The sequence below is a fragment of the Trichosurus vulpecula genome, chromosome 6 (assembly GCF_011100635.1).
Source record: "Trichosurus vulpecula isolate mTriVul1 chromosome 6, mTriVul1.pri, whole genome shotgun sequence".
In the NCBI taxonomy this organism is placed as follows: domain Eukaryota; kingdom Metazoa; phylum Chordata; class Mammalia; order Diprotodontia; family Phalangeridae; genus Trichosurus; species Trichosurus vulpecula.
This window is the reverse complement of record NC_050578.1, coordinates 183,823,507-183,847,126: the sequence shown is the minus strand read 5'-3', so window position 1 is coordinate 183,847,126 and position 23,620 is coordinate 183,823,507. Positions and strand designations below refer to the sequence as shown.

General features: G+C 39.1%; 1 protein-coding gene across 1 annotated transcript in view; it reads left to right on the top strand.

The window, feature by feature from the left end:
• Nucleotides 1-23,620, top strand: part of LOC118854862 (sodium-dependent phosphate transport protein 2B-like) — a 62,199-nt gene that overhangs the window by 20,884 nt on the left and 17,695 nt on the right. Inside the window, exons 2-5 of the mRNA XM_036765062.1 lie at nucleotides 2,034-2,058; nucleotides 3,703-3,801; nucleotides 4,672-4,815; nucleotides 5,862-5,973. Of these exons, the coding sequence (XP_036620957.1) occupies nucleotides 2,034-2,058; nucleotides 3,703-3,801; nucleotides 4,672-4,815; nucleotides 5,862-5,973 (380 nt within the window). The remainder of the gene's footprint in view (nucleotides 1-2,033; nucleotides 2,059-3,702; nucleotides 3,802-4,671; nucleotides 4,816-5,861; nucleotides 5,974-23,620) is intronic.

Below are 23,620 nucleotides of genomic sequence, written 5' to 3'. Positions count from 1 at the left end.
TTTGGCTATATTGTTCCTAGGAGTCTCTATTTTGGGATCTCTTTGAGGAGGTGATCAGTGGATTCTTTCAATGTCTATTTTATATTCTGGTTCTAGGATATCAGGGAAGTTTTCCTTGGTAATTTCTTGAAGTATGATGTCCAATTCTTTTTTTGACTGTGGCTTTCAGGTAATCAAACAATTCTTAAATTATTTTTCCTTGATCTATTTTCCAGGTCAATTGTTTTTCCAAGAAGACATTTCACATTTTCTTCCACTTTTTCATTCTTTTGACTTTGTTTTATTGTTTCTTGATCCTTCTTGGAATCATTAACTTCCACTTGCCCAATTTTAATTTTGACAGAATTATTTTTTTCAGTGAGATGTTGCATCTCTTTTCCCATTTGGCTTGTTTTGCTTTTGAGGAATTCTTTTCTTCAGTGAATTTTTGTGCTTCCTAATGTTAGGCTTCCTTAATAGAAATAGTGTCTGGATCACCTTAAGTGATCATTCCATTATATTCTTTATTAGTCAGAGCATATCCGAAGTAGTGTGTTCAGTCTTGGGTGCTGCAGTTAAGGAAATGGCTTTGGATTGGACAGAATTAGATAAGAGTACTTCTAGGAAAGGGCAAGCAGGCTGGTTGAATTGTAGTGAAGGAGCTAGGAATGCTTAGATAGAAACAAAAAGACATCTTCAAATATATGAAAGGCCTTCATGTGGAAGAGGGGTTAATTGGTCTCGTTGATAGAAATTACATGGAGGTAGATATTGGCTCCAGAATAAGGAGGAAGCATCAAATTAAATCCAAGAATTGTCCATAAGTGGAATGAGCTCCCATTAGTAAAAGTGAATAATCAGACCCTGAATGACTGGAGATGTGGGGCAAGGGAGTCTTGGAAAGAACCAGAAGGGAAGCGTAGATGATATGAGGTTCCTTTCAACAATTATTATATTGTGATTTATTCAACAAATATTTTTAGAAGCCTACGACGTGCAAGACACAGGAATGGGCTTTGTGCTATACAAAAATGGTTAATAACCTGGGCCCTGCATAAGATACAGTTATCTGTCATCCACTGGTCATCAGTGTTTCTGGTTCTGATCATCCATGCCTTCTTGGCTTAGCTTTGGGAGGCAGAAGTGGGCCTGAGCCAATGCTGGGTCATATTTTGTCATTTGCTCTCTGCCAGCTACATGGCTGGGCACTGTTGGTAGCTTAAAGATGAATTTCATCATCACCATTATCAACATCAAATACAACTGATTAAACGTATCTAAGCTTATGTTTGTGTGCTCAGGATGCTACAAAGCAAGTGAGACTGATATGACTCTTGTCCTGGGGTAGGGTGGCAGCTCCACAGGGTCAGTAGGAAGAAGCAAGACAATGGGCAAATGCATAAACATGGAAATATCAGACGAGACAGCCCTCTGGCAAATTGTGTAAAGCCAAAGATCTCCTTCCTGCATTCCAGGATGGGCTCATGAAAGTTCTGGCCACCATAATTTCTGAAGTTGGGAGGGAGGTGCATAAATACCTTTACTCTTTCTCCCTTCTATGTATACCACAAGGTGTACTCTAGGTGGCGCAGTGAATAGAATGCTGGACCTGCAGTCTTAAACACTTGAGTCTAAATAGCCCTCAGACACTCCCTAGCTCTGTTACCCTAGGCAGGCCACCTTAGCTCTGAGCCTCAGTTTTGTAGCTATAAAATCGATAATAGTACTTACTTTGTAAGGTTAATGGGAGGATAAATGAGGATTAAAGCACCCTGTACATGTTAGCTGTTACCATTACTCCTTCCTTCTTTCCACCCATAGCATTTTCTACTTCTCGTGGTCTTGCATAGTATTTCATATTTGGGCATATTTTGCATTCCTGTTAGATAGGATCATATCTCAATTATCTTTATATACCCCTGGCTCATGGAACAGTGCTTTCCACATAGCTGGCTCATTAAAAAAATGGTTATTGAATAAATGAATGAATGATTATCTCACTTGGCTGCTGAGGGGGACTAGCTGGGCCTTTAGAAGACAAGCGTTGCTTACAGACAATGAAGGAAGGCATAAAAGTGAAAACTGGGTGAAATGGGCAATCCAGCATAGAGCCTCGGGGCCAGTGAGAAGGGGCAGGTGCTCTGAGATGGGAACCATTGCTGGGCTCTGGGGAGGGGATGGGGCGGGGCAGGACTAACAGCACCTGAGGACTACCGCCTAGGGTTGGCCAACATCATTAGTAATATTTGGGGGCCAAAAGATTCTTTACAAAAGCAAACCTGTCATTTTTGTTGTGAAGCCCAGTACTTAAGAGTAATCCCTAATATCCTTCTGAAGAGCACTAAGTGCTTTGTCTGGTCATTATCTCAGGACCCCTCTGCATGGACCTGGCTGCTACTATCATCTGCACCTCTTAGCAAGCCAATGGTTCAGCTAAGAATGCAGCCTTGATTTGCTTATGGCTCCCCCTGCCTCCCCTCCAGACCACAATGTCTTTGGTGCCAAAAAGCTCCGCAAATTTGGAGACCATTTCAAGTAAATGACATGCTTCTTAAAATGCACTTTCTTTTGAAATATTTTTAATTTATTCATTTTTAGGTTCAACATTTACTTTGAAAAGATTTGGAGTTCTAAATTTTCCCCTTCCCTTCTCCCCAAGAAAGCATGCAATCTGATATAGACTATATATGTATGATCATATTAAACGTATTTCCACATTAGTCATGTTTTAAAGAAGAATCAGAACCTAAGGGAAAAACTATGAGAAAGAAAAAAGAGAGAGAAAATAGTATGCCTCGATCTGCATTCAGACTCCTTAGTTATTTCTCTGGATGTGGATAGCATTTTCCATCTTTTAGTCTTTTGGAATTGTCTTAGATCGTTGCATTGCTGAGAGGAGCTGAGTCTATCAAAGTTGGTCATGGCACAATGTTCCTGTTACTGTGTACAATGTTCTCCTAGTTCTGCTCACTTCACTTAACATCAGTTCATACAAATCTTTCCAGGTTTTTCTGAGATCTGAGATCTTATGGAGCAACAGCATTCCATTACATCCATATACTATAACTTATTGGGCCATTCCCCAATTGATGAGTATCCCCTCAATTGCCAATTCTTCACTACCACAAAAAGAGCTGCTGTAAATATTTTTGTATGTATGAGTCCTTTTCCCATTTTTTTGATCTCTTTGGGATGCAGACCTGGAAGTGATATTGCTGGATTGAAGGATATACACAGTTTTATAGCCCTTTGTGGATAGTTCCAAATTGCTCTCCAGAAAGGTTGGATCAGTTCACAACTCCACCAACAATGCATTAGTGTTCCAATTTTCCCACATCTTCCCCAACATTTATCATTTTCCTGTTTTGTCATGTTAGCCAATCTGATAGGTGTGATGTGGTACCTCAGAGTTGCTTTAATTTGCATTTCTCTAATCAATAATGATTTAGAGCATAAAATGCACTTTCTACTATATCACCAAAGCTAACAAGTCCAGCTTGCCTTCTCCTGGCAAGAAAGAGATGGGAGATTCTTGCATAAAATGCTAGCTCCTCTGTGTGTGTACACATGCACATAGGCATGCTATACACACGTGCATACAACAAATAAAGTAATATTTGCATAGCATTTAGCATAGGCTTTGACACATAGTAGAAGTTTTAATAAATGCTTTCCTCCTTTTTTTTTTTACAGAGATAAATATCGTAGCGATAATAAATACTGTCTTTAAAGTGTTTATAACAATTTCTCTTCTCCTGGGATTTCTCTACTTCTTTGTCTGCTCCTTGGACATTCTCAGCAGTGCTTTCCAGCTGGTTGGAGGTATGAAAAGCAACATCAGAAAGGGTTGAAGATTTGTGGGTGGCTTTTTTTTTTTTTTTACTTTCTAATGGATTTTGGTTCAGCCTATAGTCAATCAACAAGCAATCTCAACCCAACTAGGGAAAGGTAGTAAGCATTTGTATGTCATTTATCATATCAGGTATTGTGCTCAGCACTCAACAACCATTGCCATCACATATCTTCACAACAGCCTTGTGAGGCAGGAAACTGAATCTGAGAATGGTTAAAGTGACTTGTCCAGGGTCACACAGCTAGTAAGTGTCTGAGGCTAGATTTGAACTCATGTCTTCTTGATTCAAGGTCCAGTGCTCTGTACACTGCATCAGCCAGCTGCCTCAGAACCCCCAAGTGCAATAGAGATGCTTGGTAAGGGACAGAGCTGGGTGGAGAAGTTTTGAAGGAAGAGAGTGTGCCTCTCCTCCAGTAGAAAGAATACTTAGGGAGGAAGTGGAGTAAAAGAGAGGCACCCTTCTAGGTCAGAGGAATTCTTCCAAGGCACAGGAAGTGGATTTGTTCTGACACAGCAGAGATGCTAAACTGGAGTGAGAGAAGGTGGGTGTGGTTCAGGGCAAAAGATGATAATAACTGGCATTTCTGTGGCCCTTTAAAATTTGTGCAGAAAAGTGAAGTGCCCTGCCTATGCTCACACAGTGAGACAGATGCAGGATCTGTCTCATGGCTTCCTAAAACCAAATTCAGCCCTCACTGCCCTCTGCCACATTGCTGGCCTTGGCAGTCAGTGACTCCTCCTCCTTCTTCCCTCGTCCCTCCCTCACAGTGGCCCAGCAGTCCCAACCAGCTACCGTACATGATAAATGTTATTATTTTTTAATTTTATTACCTTTGTAGGGAAAGCGGCTAGTATGCTTTTCTATGATGGTTCAGTAATTTACAATCCCGTGGCCGGCTTGGTGATTGGTGTGCTGGTGACTGTCATGGTGCAGAGTTCTAGCACATCTACATCCATCGTTGTCAGCATGGTATCCTCTTCACGTGAGTCAGCCCCACTCCCCTCCCCAAACCTTGTTGGTTAGGCACCCTGGATCCATTCAAAGAATTTCATTTCAAATTATAGAATCATGTAATTATTCATAATGCTCCCTGGCCTTTCATCTTTATCTTCCTGCTTTTCCACCCTTCCATCAGGCTAAGTCTGTCTCTGATGTGCATCTGCGTGTCCTGTGTTCTGTACCTCTTCTTGTGGTAGAGTTAGAAAATTAGGCTCTAGCTGGGAGAATTGGGTCGCATATTCTCGGATGAAATCTTAAATGCACATTGCTGGAAATGAAGAGCGCTAATCATAGAATAGATCTGCTTTGGGAGAAGGTTGCTCAGTGTGGAGAACTCCTTGCTCTGTTTTTTCCTGTCTGATATTTAACCCAGCTGAGTCTGAGTCAGTGTTTTGGACGTAGTTACAGTTTGAGTGGATTTCTTTTTCTGTCAGAGATAATTGAGACCAGATCCTTTTGAGTCACTAATTTGTTTTTCAGAATGGGCTTGAATTAGATCAGATCTCTCTAGATCCCAGGACTGGGTCCTCCCGCCATCACCCTTATAGGATAGAGACATGTCAATTATCCCTCTAGTGCAAGGGACAGTTGTGGGGTCGGGAGGTAAGCTTCCCAGGAGAGAAGAGGATGGAAAACTCCCCTGGAAGACAGAGGATTTTAAGTTGCTGAAGTGGGAAGAGGGAATCTTGGGACAGAGCTCCAGCCACCATTGGAACAGTGACTACAATATTACTGCCCTTGGTCTAGTTTTCTTGCTATGGAAAAGCCCCAGTTGCCTTGCCCTAGTTACAGTTCTGGGCACTTGGTCTTAGCTGTGCTGAGTTGTTCTTCACTACATGGGAGATCTTCAGGCAAAGGCTGGATGAGTGACTGGTTGGGTCCCTGTAGAAAAAAATTCCTATTCTTGGTCATGGTTAGACTAGATAGTTTTCCCCACTTTTTTTTAAAACTGATCCCTTAACTTGTTTGACCTTTTTTTCCTGTGGATTTCTACATTTTTCTTCCTCATTTACCTTTTTCCTTTGACAGTGTTGACAGTAAAGGCAGCAATTCCCATTATCATGGGAGCCAACATTGGGACCTCAGTCACCAATACTATCGTGGCCCTCATGCAGGCTGGAGACAGGGATGAATTTCGAAGGTAGGAAGTTTTGTCTCACTTGTTTGCTAGTCATGTTCTCTCCATCACTGCAGTAACTGTGTTTGATAAACAGAATAGAGAATCTGTATTTACCTCCACAGATACCTCCCTGGCTCTTTCAGTGAACCTAGTTACACTACAGATTGTGGGATAAGCATATACACCGAGCAGTTTAAATAACTCAGCTTAATGACAAATAATTATAGGTTGACAATTACATCATTTTTGGTATAATGCATTCTCTTTCACATTTTGTTCTTCTAGATTCATAAAAAGCAAAACATATTCTAGGAATATGATTTGGGAATAGTTAACAGGTCATGAGAGTGTGTGTGTGTGCTGCTGCTGAATAACAGACAAAGGGAATCTTTGTCTCCCTAGTGAAGGGAATATCACCAGCGTTTTATTTTCTGAACTGGTTTTCAGGTTGGTTTTACTGACTCCTATAAGGGGCTCAGAGCAAGTTAGACTATGAAAACTTGTAAGAAGTGAGGATCACACACATCATTTTTGCCTTTCTCATTGAGTATAATCAGGGTACTGTAATCACAGCCAGAGCCAGATAGGGAAACTCAGATAGGACTTCGTGTTGAGAAATGGCACAGTTCCTTGAGTAAATGTCATACCTTGTCTCTTAGTCAATAGAAGCATGTTAGTAGAAGAGCCTGACTGGGTATATACATGCCCATGGGCCAATCTATGCCATTGGGCCACCTCTCCATTATATTTAACATCCACTGTCTCTTGTCAATCTAGTTCTACTTCTGCCTTTGAATCACAAATACTACAAGACCTAGTGGTGTTCCTGTGGGGTAAATGTCCAGCAAATATTTGGTATTTGAACATAATAATTGCAGCTCTCTCTATCCCAATAGATCTATATTGGGCACAGGGGAGAGATTTTTAATTGGAATCAAAAGCATTTCCATAACATGCCACTTTTTAGTAGGTCACCTCCATACAGCTCTCACATTTCACATGATAATAATCGAGTGAAGGGGAGACTCCAGATGATGGAATGAAGGGTCACAACTGTCAAATTTCCCCTCAAACCTTTTTCTACAAAACAACCTTAGAAAATACCAAGTCAAATTCTGAATGGAAAAGCCAACAAAATCATAGTGAATCATTGTTCCAGCCTAGGAAAGCTTAAAAAAAGGGGGGGGGGGGGAATCAGAGGTCTATGTACAGAGGTGGGAACTGATTGGGAGAATGAAACAGCACTGACTGTAGGCCTTAGAGGTGGTAGCAATGCTAGGAGCTATCATAACCCAGCCATGGTAAAGGAAATGAGCACCTGACCAGAAAAAGGATCCAGGGTCCTGCTTTGCTAGCACTAGGCACAGGATTCAGCTCCATCTGGCAGTTTTGTCTCCCATTACCCAGTTGCAGGTTGCAATTCAAGGACAGAGAGAGATGGTCACAGTCACCATACCTGGGTAACCATCAGAATGCAGACCAGGAGAGAAGCAACCAGATCTTTCCCCCATCACACCACCTTGAAAGTGCTGAAAAACCTACAAACCCCAGACAGAGCTTCAGAGGCTCATGGCATCCCTCCCCCCACGGAGGTCATGCTGACTCTAATATAAGGTCTGAGATGAAGAAATAGGCAGGAAAAATAAGCAAATCACAACAAAAAGAACATTACCATGAAAAGCTTCTATCATGGCAGGGTAGTTCAAGATAACAACTCAAAAGAAGACACTGACTTGAAAACATCTATAAGCATAGCACATTAAACACAAGCCCAACAAGAATTTCTAGAAGCATTAAGCAATTTTTAAAAGAGCAAAAAATTATTTCAAAAATGAAACGAGTGGCAGAGTAAATGAAATGAAGGACAATGCAAGAAAATTATCAAAAGAGAATTAACAGTTTGGTAAAAGAGGTGCAAAACCTCACTGAAGAAAATAACTTCTTGAAAACTAGAGTTGGTGAAATGGAAGCTAATGACTATCAGACATCAAGAAACAATAAAACAAGGTCAAAAGAGTGAACAAATAGAAGGAAATGTGAAATATCTCATAGGAAAAACACTTGTCTTACAAAATAGGTTGAGGAAAGATAATTTAAACATTATTGAACTACCTGAAAGCCATGGTTAAAAAAAAAAAGTGCCTGGACACCATATTTCAAGAAATTATAAAGGAAAACTGCCTAGATAGAAATCAGGGGATACAATTGAAATCAACAGAATCCATCAATCACCTCCTGAAAGAGATTCCCCCAAACTCCCAGAAATATTGTAGCCAAATTCCAGAGCTCTCAGATTGGTGAAATCTACAAGTAACCAAAAAGAAAGAATTCAAATACCATGGAGCCACAGTCAGGATCACACAAGATTTAGCAGCTTCCATACAAAAGGGGTGGAAGCCTGGGAATATGATATTCCAGAAGGCAAAGCAACTAGAATTACAATCAAGAATATCCTATTCATCAAAACTGAGTATACTCCTGAAGAGATTAAAGAAAAATGATGATGGTAGGGGAACCATAGGTCTTTAGGGGTGCTTGAGACCCCAAAATACCTACACGCCGGGTCCTGCCGAAAGAATTCGACTCAAGCCTTCTCAACCAAGGAAAAAGACAAAGTATGTTAGGGATTCACCATAACGGGTTGTCTTAAGAAATCCCACCCTTTGTGACACCTGTTTTCACAAGCTGGCCAGACTGAATCTGAGCACCTTCATGGAGGCAAGATGGAGATTATATACAGAAAGATTGTGGGAGTGATTGAGGGGTGGTCTGGGGTGACTAGAGGAGGGGTTTAGGGAGGGATTGTGGAGGAATCTGAGGAGGAGCCTGATGGGACTGGGATGAGGTCAGACTCCAGGAACCAAGAGAATGGGATTAAGGGTGGGAAGTAGCTGAAGGCATGGATATTGATAGTATCTAGGGTGGGGAACAGCTGGACCATAAAGGACAAGGCTAGGTAGAGATTTGGGCCTAATGGTAATGTAAGTTTATAGCCTTAGGGAAAGGCCAGATCTAGTGGGAAGATTCAAGAAGGGTTCTAGGGGGCTCCCAAAGACTATACTCCAGATTCAAGGGGGTTCCCAGAGACTGTATCCTCATCATTGCCCCCTCAAACAAATAGGACCCAAATTATTTTGGGGTGCAAGGGGGTTCCCACAGTCTAAACCCCATCACTTCTATTAGTGAAAAAAGGGATGATTTAATGAAATAGAAAACTTCCTAGTACGCTTATGAAAAGACTAGAGCTGGAGAGAAAGTCTGACATTCAAACATAAGACATAAGAGAAGCATAAAAAGGTAACCATCTGTGAGAAATCATGAGGAACTCAATAAGATTACACTGTTTATATTCACAAAAGGGAAGATGATACATGGGACACCTAAGAACTTCATCATCATTAAGGCAGTTAGAAGGCATCTATTTAGACAGAGGGCATGTATATGAGTTTATTATATTGACATGATCTCAAAAGAAAAATGGAAAGGTGAGAATGAAGGATGCATGAAGAAGGGGGAAGAGAGAGGAAGAATGGGGAAAATTATCTCACATAACAGACACAAGGAAGAGTTTTTACAGTGTAGGGGAAAATGAGTGGGAGAAATGGACAAGAATTGAACCTCACTCTTCTCTGAACTGGTTAAAAGATAGAAGTGTGTATGTGTGTGCATTCTTCTCTTTTTATATATATGTACTTTTCATATATATACCTACTTTCTCTTTGATATACATTCATACCTATGCAGTTGGGTATAGAAATTCATCTCACCCAATAGAAAATTAGGCAAAGGGGCTAAGAGAAAAGGGGAGTGGTAATAAGGGGGGAGGCAGTGATCAGAAGTAAAAATAACTCTTGACTGGACAGTAAAAAAAAAGGAAAAGAATAAATTGAAAGATGGAATGGAGGGAAATACAGAGGTAGAAATCATAACTAGGACTATGAATGGGATGAATTCACCCATAAAACAGAAGAGGATAACAGAATGGATTAGACACCAGAGTCCAGGAGAAGATTCTGAGAAGATGGCAGAGTAGGTCAGGAAATTCCAAACTTTCAAGATTTCCCCACAAACAAGACAAAAACAGCACCTCAGGGCAAATGCAGAGCAGCAAAAATAAAAAAAAAAATAAGTTAAGGCAGAATAGTGGTCCTTCTGAGACAACCAGAAAAGATGTGAAGAAAAATCTTAGGACTGAGGTTTTTTTCCCAGTGAAGAGTAAATACCTCCAGGCTAGTTATGCTGAACCAGCAGAGCCCTAGGGCTAGCTGTGTTGGGAGATAACCTTGGCCCCAGCCACAACAATTTTCATTTCCTGGACAGTGTGGAGAGTTGGCTGTCTGAGTGGGGGAAGATTGAGAGAAATTCTGCTGATAAGGGATGCCAGATGCAGCCAGCAGACAGCCAGTGAGTGCAGAAGCAGTGGGGCAGTGATGCCACTGGCACTTACAGGAGGGCAGAGTTCTTGGTGTTGGAACGCTATATGTCAAAGAGCAAAAGAACTTGAGTTGCAGCTGAAAAGATAATATCCAACAGAGCTGAGCATAATCCTGAATGAAAACAAAAAAAAAATGAAAATTCAATAAGTTGCCAGACTTTCAGAATTTTGTTGCAAAAAAACCCTGAACTCAAATAGAAAATTTGACATAAAAAATCCAAGAGAAATATAAGGTACACATCAAAGACTAATTACAATGGACTCCATAGGGATAGACTGTTTACTTTTTATGTGAAGAAATGTAAAATGTATGTCTAAGATTGTTATTAGTAATTGAATAGTTCAAAAGAAAGATTGGGATAGACCTGAGTATGATGTGATTCTAAAAAGTAAAACCATTTAGGAAAAGGGGAAAAGAGTAATTATCTTATACAAATGAGGTACAAAAGGAAGAACTGACACAGACGAATTAGATGGGGGAGGACAGCTGGTATTCCTGGAAACCCACTCTCATTGGGAATGGGTTAAAGAGGAAACAATACATATAAGTTTAGAAGAGTATAAAAGTCTTCTAAATTCAGAAAGAAATAAAAGGTGAAAAGGGTAGAGAGCAGGGAGAAGATAAGGGAGGGATTTTTAGAGGGAATCCTACTCACATCAGATCTGGGTTAAAGAGAGAATAATATATACATTTAGAAGGGAATAAAAGTCGTCAAAATTTATAAAGAAATAAGAGGGTGAGGAAACAGAATGGGAGGGATTAGAAGGAGGTCTTGATTAACAGGAATGGGATAAAAGAGGAATGATGTATATATTTGGAAGGCCATAAAAGTCTTCTAAATTCAGATAGAAACAAGAGGATAAAGGGAAAGGGTGGAGCCGAGAGGATAAGGGATCTTGGCAGGGAGTTGGGGCGTGGAGGCTAGGTTAAGTAATAGGAGGGCAAAGTATTAGGTAGAAGTAAAGTAGAGGACTCAGGAAGGATAAGAAATAGATACACAGAAACATAAAATAAAGATCAAGATTAGAATTTATTAGGAAGAAAAGCAGGGGTAGTAATCATGATCTCAGACAAAGTTAAAGCTAAAATAGATTTAATCAAAAGAGAAAAGTACACTATACGTCAGCCATATTAATATTATTTTGCAAGAGGTTGTCGGTTTCACTCTCTAGAGTCATGACAGTCCAGTGGCAGAACAGAATCAAGATGACTAGTGATAGCTTAATATGCAGTGGATGATCTTGGTGTCTTCGATGTCTAACCAAGCTCTAAGTGGCCCAGAGCATCTGCTTCAGCTGCCTTCGTGGCCATTGGAACAAATTGTTCTCATCTGCCCAGTCCACCAGGGGAAGTCTTCACATGCTTAGAGTAGACAACTGTCTAACTTACCAATGGGTTTGAGACCCCTCAGTTACCCTCAACCTGGTTTTGCCTGTCTGCCAAAATGGCTTACCAGGGTGTGGCCACTGCACATGCTACGGTTTCTTGGAGCAATAAGGGAGAGTTGGATGAAACAGGTGGACAACAAAAGTGGAAAACAGCCCAGAAAATGGCTCGGCAGATTCACACCACAGGTACTAGTCTTCCCTGAATGCAGCCTATCAAAAGGAGTGAACGACAAGGCTCATGACAATGCTATTGCCACTTGTGGGTAAATGTCAGGTCACCATCATTGGTACCTATGCTCCCACCATGATGAACCCTGATGAGGTCAAAGAAAAAATTTATGAAGACCTGGAAACCCTTCTACTAGGGGAAAGTGGCAGCTGGAGTAAGAATGGAAAGTGATAAAGATCCAAAAAAGGAAAGATAAAAGAGATGGAAAGAAAAGACAATGAATAAAACAAAAAATACACTGAAAATAAAAAAGTTCTGAAGGAAACACAAGGCAATTTCGTTACTACCTTCTTAGACCTAACATAAATTATGGTTTCATGTATGATTCTCTCTTTTTGTACTTTATGTATAAGAATGTTTATGTTTACTGATGACTGTTAAGTTTATAATAAAAAATAAAATTTCATTTTAAAAATGAACTCTTTGAGGGTAAGGATCCCATCTTAATTTTTTTTTTTTTACATTTTCTGTAGCACCTAGAATAGTGCTTTGCACATTGTAGGTACTCATTGACACAAATGTCACTTGCTTAGAGATTCATTCATTATTCCTTTAGGTGAAGAAATTACATCTCTAAGAGTCACCTGCTAAAGAAGAAATAGCCCTGGAAATATATACTATATCAGATGGCTAACAACCATTAATACCTTAGCATAAATTAGTTAATTCAGTAATAATTCAGTAATATTCAGTCAATAATCTAGCGAAGTTTCACAAGCAAATCTTAAAGCAATGCAGGATTCTTGGCTCAGTAAGAAAGCAGATGAAATTCAGTTTTATGCTGATAGTAACAATCCGAAGTGCTTTTATGATGCCCTGGAGACTATTTATGGGCCAAAGATTTACGGTGCATCTCAGCTATTCCATACTGATGGAGCCTCATTGATTAGTGATAAGGACATAATCCTAGAGTGACAGGATAGTGTTCTCAACAGACCATCATTAATCAAAGCTGAGGCCATTGACCGTTTACCTCAGGTTCAAATCTATCCCTCCCTAGCTGAAGTTCCAACTGAAGAAAAAGTTTTGAATGCCATTTATATTCCTTTCATGTGGCAAAGTGCCTGGTGCTGACTCTATTCCAGCAGAGACTTACAAGGTAGGCGGTCCATTGCTCATACAAAAGCTGACTGAAATTTTCCAGGTTATATGGCAAGAGGAGATTATCCCCTGGGAGTTCAAGGAAGCCCCCATTGTCCATCTCTATAAAGGTAAAGGAAATAGATTGTCCAGTGCTAATCACCGGGAAGTCTCTCTCTTAGTCATTACTCTCAAGATTCTTGCTAGAGTCCTCTTTAATGGGCTGATCCTTCACCTAGAAGATGGTCATTTACCTGAGAGCCAGTGTGGCTTTAGAAAGGGCTGAAGAATAGTCATTAAGGTGTTTGTTGCCCAACAACTCCAGGAGCAGAACAGAAGTCTGTACGTAACTTTTGTAGATCTGACCAAGGCCTTTGATACTGTCAGTCGTGAGGGCTTATGGAAAATTACGTCAAAATTTGGTTGCCCAAAGAAGTTCATCAGCACTGTACTTCAATTTCATGACAACATGCTTTGCCTGGGTTCTGGATAATGGACAATGCTCTTGTGCTTTCCCAGCAACCATTGGAGTCAAAGGAGCTAGGATTAAAACCAAGAATCACATACCCAGAAAAACTGAGTATAATGGTCCAAGGCAAAATATGGATTTTCAATAAAATAGAGGACTTTCAAGCTTTCTCAGTGAAAAGACCAGAGCTGAATAGAAAATTTGACTTTCAAATACAAGAATCAAGAGAATCATGAAAAAGTAAACAAGAAAGAGAATTCATAAGGGACTTACTAAAGTTGAACTGTTTTGTTTACATTCCTACATGGAAAGATGATGTGTGTAATTCATGAGACCTTTCTCGGTATTAGGTGAGTTGAAGGGAATATAGACAGAGGGCACAGGATGAGTTGAATATGAAGGGATGATAGCTAAAAAAATGAAATAAATTTAAGGGGTGAGAGAGGAATAGATTGAAAGAGGGAGAAAGGGAGAGATAGAATGGGGTAAATTATCTCACGTAAAAGTGGCAAGAAAAAGCAGTTTTGTTGGAAGGGAAGAGGGGAAAGGTGAGGGGGAATGAGTGAATCATACTCTCATCAGATCCAACTTGAGGAGGGAATAACATACACACTCAATTGGGTATCTTACTCCACAAGAAAGTAAGGGGAAGGGATAAAAAAGGGAGGACGATAGAAGGGAGAGCAGATAGGGGGAGGAGGTAATCAAAAGCAAACACCTTTGAAAAGGGACAGGGTCAAGGGAGAAAATTGAATAAAGGGGGACAGGATAGTATGGAGGGAAATATAGTTAGCCTTTCACAACATGAGCATTGTGGAAGTGATACATATGTGATCTATGTAGAATTGCTTGCCTTTCTAGGGAGGGTGGGTGGGAAGGGAAGAGGGGAGAGAATTTGGAACTCAAAGTTTTAAAGGCAGATGCTTAAAAAAATAAAAAAAAAAGTTGGTGTTTTTTTTTTTTTGCATGCAGCTGGGAAACAAGATATATAGGGAATGGGGCATAGAAATCTATCCTGCCCTACAAGAAAGTAAGGGGAAAGGGGATGGGGGGGAAGTGGGGTGAAAGAGGGGAGTGCTGACTGGGGAATGAGGCAATCAGAATATATGCCATTTTGGAACAGGGGAGAGGGTAGAATTGGGGAGAAAATCCGTAACTCAAAATCTTGAGGAAATCAATGTTGAAAACTAAAATATTAAATAAAAAAAAATTTTGGAATTGGTTGTGTGTCATGGAAGGCACTGGCACAGGACTGCTCAGCATGGTATGCTCACATCTGAAAAGGTGCTCTACTCTATGAGCAAACCAAAATTGAAATAGCTCATAAGAAACAGAAGATGCACAAATTTAGAGAATCCACCTCAAATGTTCACATGGACTATTTGTGCTTGACCTGTGGTAGAGCATTCAGAGGTCATATTGATCTGATCAGCCATAGTCAGACATACTGAAACTTGACTCTAGCATAGTGATGTCATTTTGGTCCTCTTCAAGAACAAAGGACAACAACCATTAATATTATTTTAGACTGTTTAAAATAACTGATCATATAGGGTTGAAATATTGCTGTGGTGTAGAAAATTATGAGTTGGTGGACTTAGAAAAATATGGAAAGACATGGACTTATAAAGTAAGATGTTATCCACCCTCAGAGAAACAGAGGATAAACAAGTATAGTATGGTATTATGTAGATACATATGAATATAAATTATGTATGAGTATGATTATAAATATCTAATTATATGTATATGTATGTAAGTGTATATGTATGTGTGTGTGTGTGTGTCCACATTTAATTGTAACCTTCTTAGGGGAGAAGGGGAAAGAAAGGGGGAAAAAGAACAAAGTAAAAAGTGCACAGCAGAGAACAAAAGAAAACTCACAAGGAAGCAAAGACAAGATGAACAGCTTTGAGCACAGTGTATTAGATAGCCTTTCTTGAAATGGAAATTTATTGTTTTATATTTTGAATCCTCTCTTACATTCTGCTGTGCTCATGGCAGTGCTTATTTTTCTTTTCTTATTTTGTGTTTAATTTTTAGTATTTAAGTTCATAATATTTTTCCTTTTTTATTGTGTATTAAAGTTTTAAATAAATTAATTAAAAAGACAGAATCCAATAATATATTGTTTACAAGAGACACATTTCAGACAGAAAGACATATGCAGAGTTAAAATAAGGGGTACAGCAGAATCTATTATGCTTCAGCTAAATAAAAATGCAGGGGTTGCACTCATGATCTCAGACAAAGCAAAAGCAAAAACAGCCCTAATTAAAAGAGATAATCAGGGAAACTACATTTTGCTAAAAGGTACCATAGACAATGAAGTAATATATCAGTACTGAACATATATGCTCTAAATGGTATAGCATCCAAATTCTTGAAGGAAAAATTAAAGGAAATATAGGAGGAATTAGACAGTTAAACTATACTGGTAGGGGACCTCAACTTACAGCCTCTAGATAAATTCAATCATAAAACATGTAAGAAAGATGTTAAGGAGATGAATAGAATTTTAGAAAAGTGAGATACAATAGACTTCTGGAGAATACTGAATGGGAATAGAAAGGAATATATTTTGTCTCAGTTGTACCTGGCACTTTCACAAAAATTGACCATGTATTAGGGCATAAAAACCTCCCAAGTTAATGCAGAATTGCAGAAATATTAAATGTACCATTTCAGACCATAATGCAATAAAAATGACATTCAACCAAAAGCCTCTGAAGCATAGATTAAAAATTTACTTGAAATTAAATAATCTAATCCTAAAGAATGAGTGGGTCAAAGAACAAATCATAGAAACAACTTCACCAATAATGACAACAAAGACAATATACTAAAATTTGTGGAATGCAGCCAAAGCAGTACTTAGGGGAAATTTTATATCTCTAAATGATTATATCAATGAAAGAGAGAAAGAACAGATCAATGAATTAGTTATGCAACTCACAAAACTTGAAAAAGAATAAGTTAAAAATCCCTAATTAAACACCAAAATAGAAATCCTGAAAATCAAAGGTGAAATTAATAAAATTGAAAGTTTAAAGACAACAACAATTGAACTAATAACTGGAAAGCAGTTTTATGAAACAACAACAACAATAAAATAGATAAACTACTGGCTAATTTAATTTAAAAAAAAAGAAAGAAGAAAACCAAATCACCAGTTTTGAAAAGCATAAGTGCACGATCACTGAAAATGAAATTATAGCAGTTGGAGGCAATTCTGGGTCATGGAAGACTAGATGTTTTCTGTGGTCTCCAAGATGTTTCAAACCTCCCCAAAATGGAAACTATGCTGCAAAGATAAAGCAACTTCATCTATTTCCATGGTCTAGGACACCAAGAATCCAAAACAAGGTTAAAACAAAAGTGAGGAACTGATACTCACTGATCCTGACTCATTCAGCATCCCTCCCCCACGTTCTATACTACTGCCAGCAAGGTCACACTAGCAGACCAAAAGAAAGGACACAAGATTATGTAAACACCCACCTATATAATATGTTTTCTCCCTTCTCTTTCCAGTGCTGTAGTGACACCAGCTCTGGGCTGTGGAAGTTTTCTTGGGTCAGCTTGGCTATAGGCCTTCAGGGACTTTTGCCTACTGGGCATTACAACCTGGAAGCAACAACACTGCAAAGGTCTGAACTGCTGGTACCGGGGAAATCAGGTCAAAGAACTAAGTGTGACAGATAACCAGGACAGGACATTGCACACGGGGAGCTGTGCAGCACTCCACTCACACTGAGGAAAGAGCACGCCATACAGCTGGGGCCAGTTGTGACCACCAAAAGTCCTTTGGGACAGAGATATAGGCTGGTGAACTGGGAATTGCCCAGTATGGGAGGAGACTGAGACCTTTGAAATCCAGCCCTGAAGAAAACCACACTCAGAGGGGAGAGAGTCAGAAGTGAGCAATAAGGAAAATGCTGGCAGGTGGTGGTGATGGGGACTGAAAGTACCAAAGATTCCAGGAAGAAGAAATCTGACAGGCCTTGAAAATAAACAGATAAATCAACAGGAAAAATAGTAACAAAAATTGACCGCTTCAGGCATCTATGAATAAATATTGGAAAATGAAGGAAAATGATCTAACACTTGATGAGACCAAGGTCCCTGTAGAAGTTCACAAGAATATGGAATGACAACACACTGTTCTTGAGTGGTTTAAAAGAGAAATGAGAATTATGAGAGCTGAATTTATGTCCTGCAGAGCAAAAATAATGAGCAGAATAGAAAAACTTGAATCTACAATAGCAAGCCTTACCCAAGAAACAAAAGTGAGAACAATAGACCAAGAATGCAAATACAAAGAAGCAAAAGATGATCTAGAAAAAGAAAATAGACCAAGAATGCAAATATGGAGAAGCAAAAGATGATCTAGAAAAAGAGACACAAAAAACAAAGGTTTTTTTTAAATGTGCTCAATATGCAAGGAAAACATATGGATCTCAGAGACAACTAAAGAATCATAGGTCTCCCAAAAGAACATAATGAGACAAAAAAGCCTTAACACCATAATAAAAGAAATAACAGAAGAGAACTGCCCAGAACTTCTGAACTTAAAAAAAATGAAATTCAAATGGAAAGAATTTACAAATCAGCTGGAGGTGGGAGGGAACAATCTAAGGCTGAAAACTCCAAGACACATAGTGGTTAAATCTAACAATTCAATTCAGAAACAAGTTCTTCAAATCACTAGGAGAAAGACTTTTAAATAGAAAGGAAATGACACTTGAATAACACAAAACTATTCAATACCCACTAGAAAAAGGAGGAAGGAATGGGATAATGTATTCCAAAGAACCCTGGAGCTTAGGATGAATCCCAAGGACCTATCCTACAAATCTGAGCCTGCCCCATGCAATACAAAATATGGGCATTCAATTATAGTTTGAAACATTTTTAGAAAGAAAACCAGAACTAAAGAGATTATTTACATCTGTCAACCCAAACAACAGAAGGAGCGAATAAACACAGACAGCAGTAGTAACAGAGAGACAAAGAAAAGCCAGTAAGGGATTTTCATTCTAAATGTTCAAAAGGAGACAGGAGTGAAGGTAGAAATCTAAGAGAGGCATCAGTGAAGAGATGGACAGGGGCATTATGGACAGGTTCTTTTATGCTCTTTTATGGGACTACATTACAGTATAGTGGTGTGCATGAAAGGAGAAGAAGGGAACAAAGGGTTAGAGAGGAATAAGTGATACTCTAGAGTCAAATTGAAGGCTAACAATGAGAAGAAGGCGACCTCTGTGGTGTGAGAAAGAAAAGAGCCTATAGGAGAATTGGTGAGGACACAGAGGGAAAGATTGAAGAGAGGAGGAAAGAAAGAGGCTTAACTTTGAAGATAGGAGGGGATTCCACTGATGAATTCTCCAACTGGGGAAGTGAGATGAGAAATTTACATTGGATGAGGTCTAGGAATTTTGGTGCCTAAAAAGTCTAATCATTGAGGGAAGGGGGATGTGGCTGAATTCTCTGGAGACATTTGGCACCTGGAGGAATAGGAGAGCAGGGACCCAGGGAGGAGATTTCTAAGCTAATATAGGGAATAAAAGGTCAACAAGAGGGTATTGATCAGTGGGGGCAAGTTTTGATTGTACGAAAAAAAAATCAAGTATCTTGGAAGCTTTAAGTGTATGAAGAATATAGAGAAAAGAGAGCAGATGATAATAGGGCCATGAATCAGAGAATCAGGGTGTAAACAGAGAAAACAGATAATGAAGAAAGTGAAAGAAATCCTTTCTTGAAAGGAATGCAAAAAAAAAAAAATGAAATTGAAAACAAGCTAATGAACAGAACTAGTTCAAGGGGAGGAGAGGTAGGGGGAATCTACCTGAAAGCGAAAAAAGGAATGGTAGAAATATAACCAGATAAAATCAAGGGAGAGAAACTATTAAAACCTTAAAGGGAAAGGGATAATAAATGAGAAGAGGGAGGGGGCAGGTGAGAAAGAGAGCCAAGGGGAACAGGTTCACCTTAAAATAAAAGATTAAAGTAACTGAAGAAACATATTGCTGTGTTTGCAGCAGAAGAGGTGGAAAATCATGACTTGAAAAAAATTTTAGAGATAAATGGAAGAAAATATAAACCAAACTCACATAACTTTAAATGTCAATGGATAAAATAATCCAATAAAACAAAAAAGGGTGACATTGGATAAGAAAACAAAAACCTACAGTCTGCTGTATATAAGAAACATATATGTTGGGGGCAGCTAGGTGGCGCAGTGAGTAGAGCACCCGACCTGGATTCAGGAGGACCTGGGTTCAAATCCACCCTCAGACACTTGACACACTAGCTGTGTGGCCTTGGCCAAGTCACTTAACCCCAATTGCCCTGCCTTCCCCCTTCCAAAAACAAACCAAAAAAAAGTAAAAAAAAAAAAAAAAAAAGAAAGAAACCAAAGATGTAGACAAAATAAAATTGTGGGGATGGAAAAAAAATCACAATGTATTAAGTGAATCCAAAAAAGCAGGAGTGGCTATCATTCTATCAGACAAAACAAAAATATTCAACAAATAAAGAAGGATTGGGTCAGAGTCAAGATGGCAGAGAAAAGGCAGGGACTTGCCTGAACTCTCCCAAATTTCTCTCCAAACAACTCTTAAGTAATGCCTCAAAACAAATTCTGGATCAGCAAAACCAACAAAAGGAACGGAGAAAAACAATTTTTCAGCCCAAGACAACTCAGAAGATTGGCAGGTAAAGTCTGTGGCAATGGAGTGAGAGTCCAATTCAATACAGAGCAGGCTGTACCAACTAAGACAAGGCCTGAACAAACCATCAGCAGACCTTCAGGGTGACTGAAAGAGTGGTGGCAGTGGCAGCTTAAGTGGCTGTGGGTCTCTTAGCCCACAGATGGGCTAAGACAACTGGTCAGAGGGAGATCACAGAGGTCCCTTTCCTGGCGCTGGGAGTCAGGATGCTGTTGCTTTGATCATATGCAGATCCACGTCACAGTCCTGAGTTGCAGTCTCAGGGCAAGGAGGAGCACTAGCACACAAGAACTTGTGGCTACAGAGGAACAGGGGACCCAGTCATAGTTGCTGGGTTGAAGAGTGCTTGTGGTCGATCACAAATCATAGCACAGGCCAGGAGAGTACTAAACACATCTCTTCTTAGATCATACCGCTTTGGAAAAACTGAAAACTTACAGGTCCCCAGAATTAGCTCTGAAAACAATTGCACTAAAAACCAGAATCTTGGGAAAGTACCCTTTGTTTCCTGGGAGCTGAGCCCCACTTTAGCATAGAGTTAAAAGTCAAGAAATAGGCCAGAAAAGTGAGCAAGCAAAAAAAAAAAAAAAGATCCTGACCATAGAAAGTTACTATGGTAACAGGGAAGTTCAAAACAAACTCAGAAGAAGACAAAGTCAAAACTGCTACACCCAAAGCTTCAAAGAAAAATGTGAATTGGTCTCAGGCAAAGAATTGGAAATTGAGAGGATGCCCATCAATTGGGAAATGACTGAATAAATTGTGGTATATGATAAAGATGGGATGCTATTTTGCTATAAGAAACAACAAACAGGAAGGTTTCAGAATTCAGAATTTTCAGAATATGAATTGATGCAGACTGAAATGAGCAGACCCAGGAGATCATTGTACATAGTAACAGCATATTGCAATGATGGTCAACTGTGAAAGACTTAGCTATTCTGATCTATACAGTGATCCAAGACAGTTCCAAAGGACCTATGAGAAAATATGCAATCCACCTCCAGAGAGACAACTGATGAACTCTGAGAGCAGATGGAAGCATATTTTTTTCCACTTTATGTTTCTTAAAAAAAATTTTAAACATGGGTATTATGGAAATATATTTTTCCTGATTTCACATGTATAACTGATATATTATTTGCCTTCTCAATACATAGGGAAGGAGCTGATGGGAGGAGAGAATTTGGAATTCAAAATCTTTAAAAATGAATGTTAAAAATAAATTAAAATTAAAAAACAAATTAGCAAAAATGACCAAAAATGGCAAGCGTATTAGAGGGGTTATGGGAAGATAGGCACACTAATATACTGTTGGCAGAGCAGTGAAATGGTACAACTATTTTGAAGAATAATTTGAAATTACGCAAATAAAGTGACTAAAATGTTCATACCCTTTGAACCAGAGACTATTACCAGGCTTATGCCTCAAGGGAGCCATGGTTAGAAATAAAATCTCCATATACTCCAAAATATTATAGCAGCACTTTTTGTGATAGCTAAGAATCAGAAACAAAGTAGATGCCTATCAACAGGGGAAAGACTAAACAAATTGTACATCCATGAATCTAACGTAGGGCTGTCCAAAGAGCAGCACATGGCCCTGGGTCATGTGGCCCACAGTGAGATTTTATGTGGCCCGCCTGTATTTACTATGGGTGAGGAAATTGACATAAATACTTTAACTAAAGCATTTGTGTGTATTTCTATGCTTGTGGTGGACACAGGCAAGCCTCATGAGGGTGCATGGCCCATGTTTTGGACAGCCTGATCTAATGGAATACTATTATGCTATGAGAAATGATGCATTTGATAAATACAGGGAAAGCATAGAAAAATACATATGTACAGGTTAGATACAGACTGAAGTAAGCATAGTCAAAAAAAAAATTAATATACATAGTAACTACAACAATAATCAGGAAGAACACATAAAAAAAGTAAATGTAACAAAGTTATAATGATCAAGTAGGACTCAAATGAAGGCTATATGAGAAGACATCCCCAATCTAGCTACTGGTAGAGGTGGGAGGGTCTACAGGTGTCAAACTACCAAAGAATTACTTTTTGCAGCTAGAAAATGTAATAACAAAGTTCATCTTGAGGTACAAAAGGTCAAGAATATCATGGGGATCAATTAAAAAAAAAAGGAAGGCAGCCTAGCACTAAGCAAAATCAAATTATACAATAAAATGGTAATCATCAAAACAACCTGATACTGGACAAGAAATAGAGTGGCTGATCAACGGAATAGATTAAGGTCGCAAAACACAGAAGTAAATGACCAGAATAACCTAGCGTTTGATAAGCCTAAAGATCCCAACTATTGGGGCAAGAACTCACTATTTGACAAAACCTTCTGGGAAAACTGGAAAACAGTCTGACAGAAACTAGGCATAGACCAACATCTCACACCATATAAGAAGAAAAGCTCAAAATGGGTATATGATTTAGACATAAAGGAGGATATCCTAAGCAAATTAGGAGAGCATATAAAAAATGGCCTGTCAGATCTATGGATAAGGGAACACTTCAAGACCAAAAAAGAGATAAGAGAGGGAGGTCATGGGAGATAAAATGTATAATTTTGATTACATCAAATTGAAGTTTTTTTGTACAAACAAAACCAATGCAGACAAAATTGGGAGGAAAGCAGGAATCTGGGCGGGGTGGGGGGGAGGATTGACAAGTTTCTCTGATAAAGGCCTCATTTTTCAAATATGTAGGAGACTGAGCCAAACTTACAAAAGAGCCATTCCCCAATTGATAAATGGTCATAAGATATGAACAAGCAGATTTCAGAACAAGAAATTAAAGCTATCAACAGTCATATGAAAAAATGCTCCAAATTACTATTGATGAAAGAAATGCAAGCTAAAACAAATCTGAGATATTACCTCATAACCATGATAGAAAAGGAGAATGACAAATGCTAGAGGGGATATGGAAAAGCAGGGGTAGTAATGTACTGTTGGTAGAACTGTGAATTGGTCCAACCATTCTGGAGAACAATTTGGAACTATGCCTAAAGGGCTATAAAAACTCGGTATACGTTTTGACCCATCAATACTGCTACACATCTATATTCCAAAGAGATCACAGAAAAAGGAAAAAGACCCATATGTACAAAATATTTAGCTCTTTTTGCATTGGCAAAGAATTGGAAATTAAGGGGATGCCCATCAGTTGGGGGATGGCTTAACAAACTGTGGCATATGATTATGATGGAACACTATTGGGATATAAGAAATGAGCAGATGGTTTCAGAAAAACCTGTGAAGACAGATGAATTGCTGCAAAGTGAAGTGAGTATAACCAGGAGAATGTTGTACACA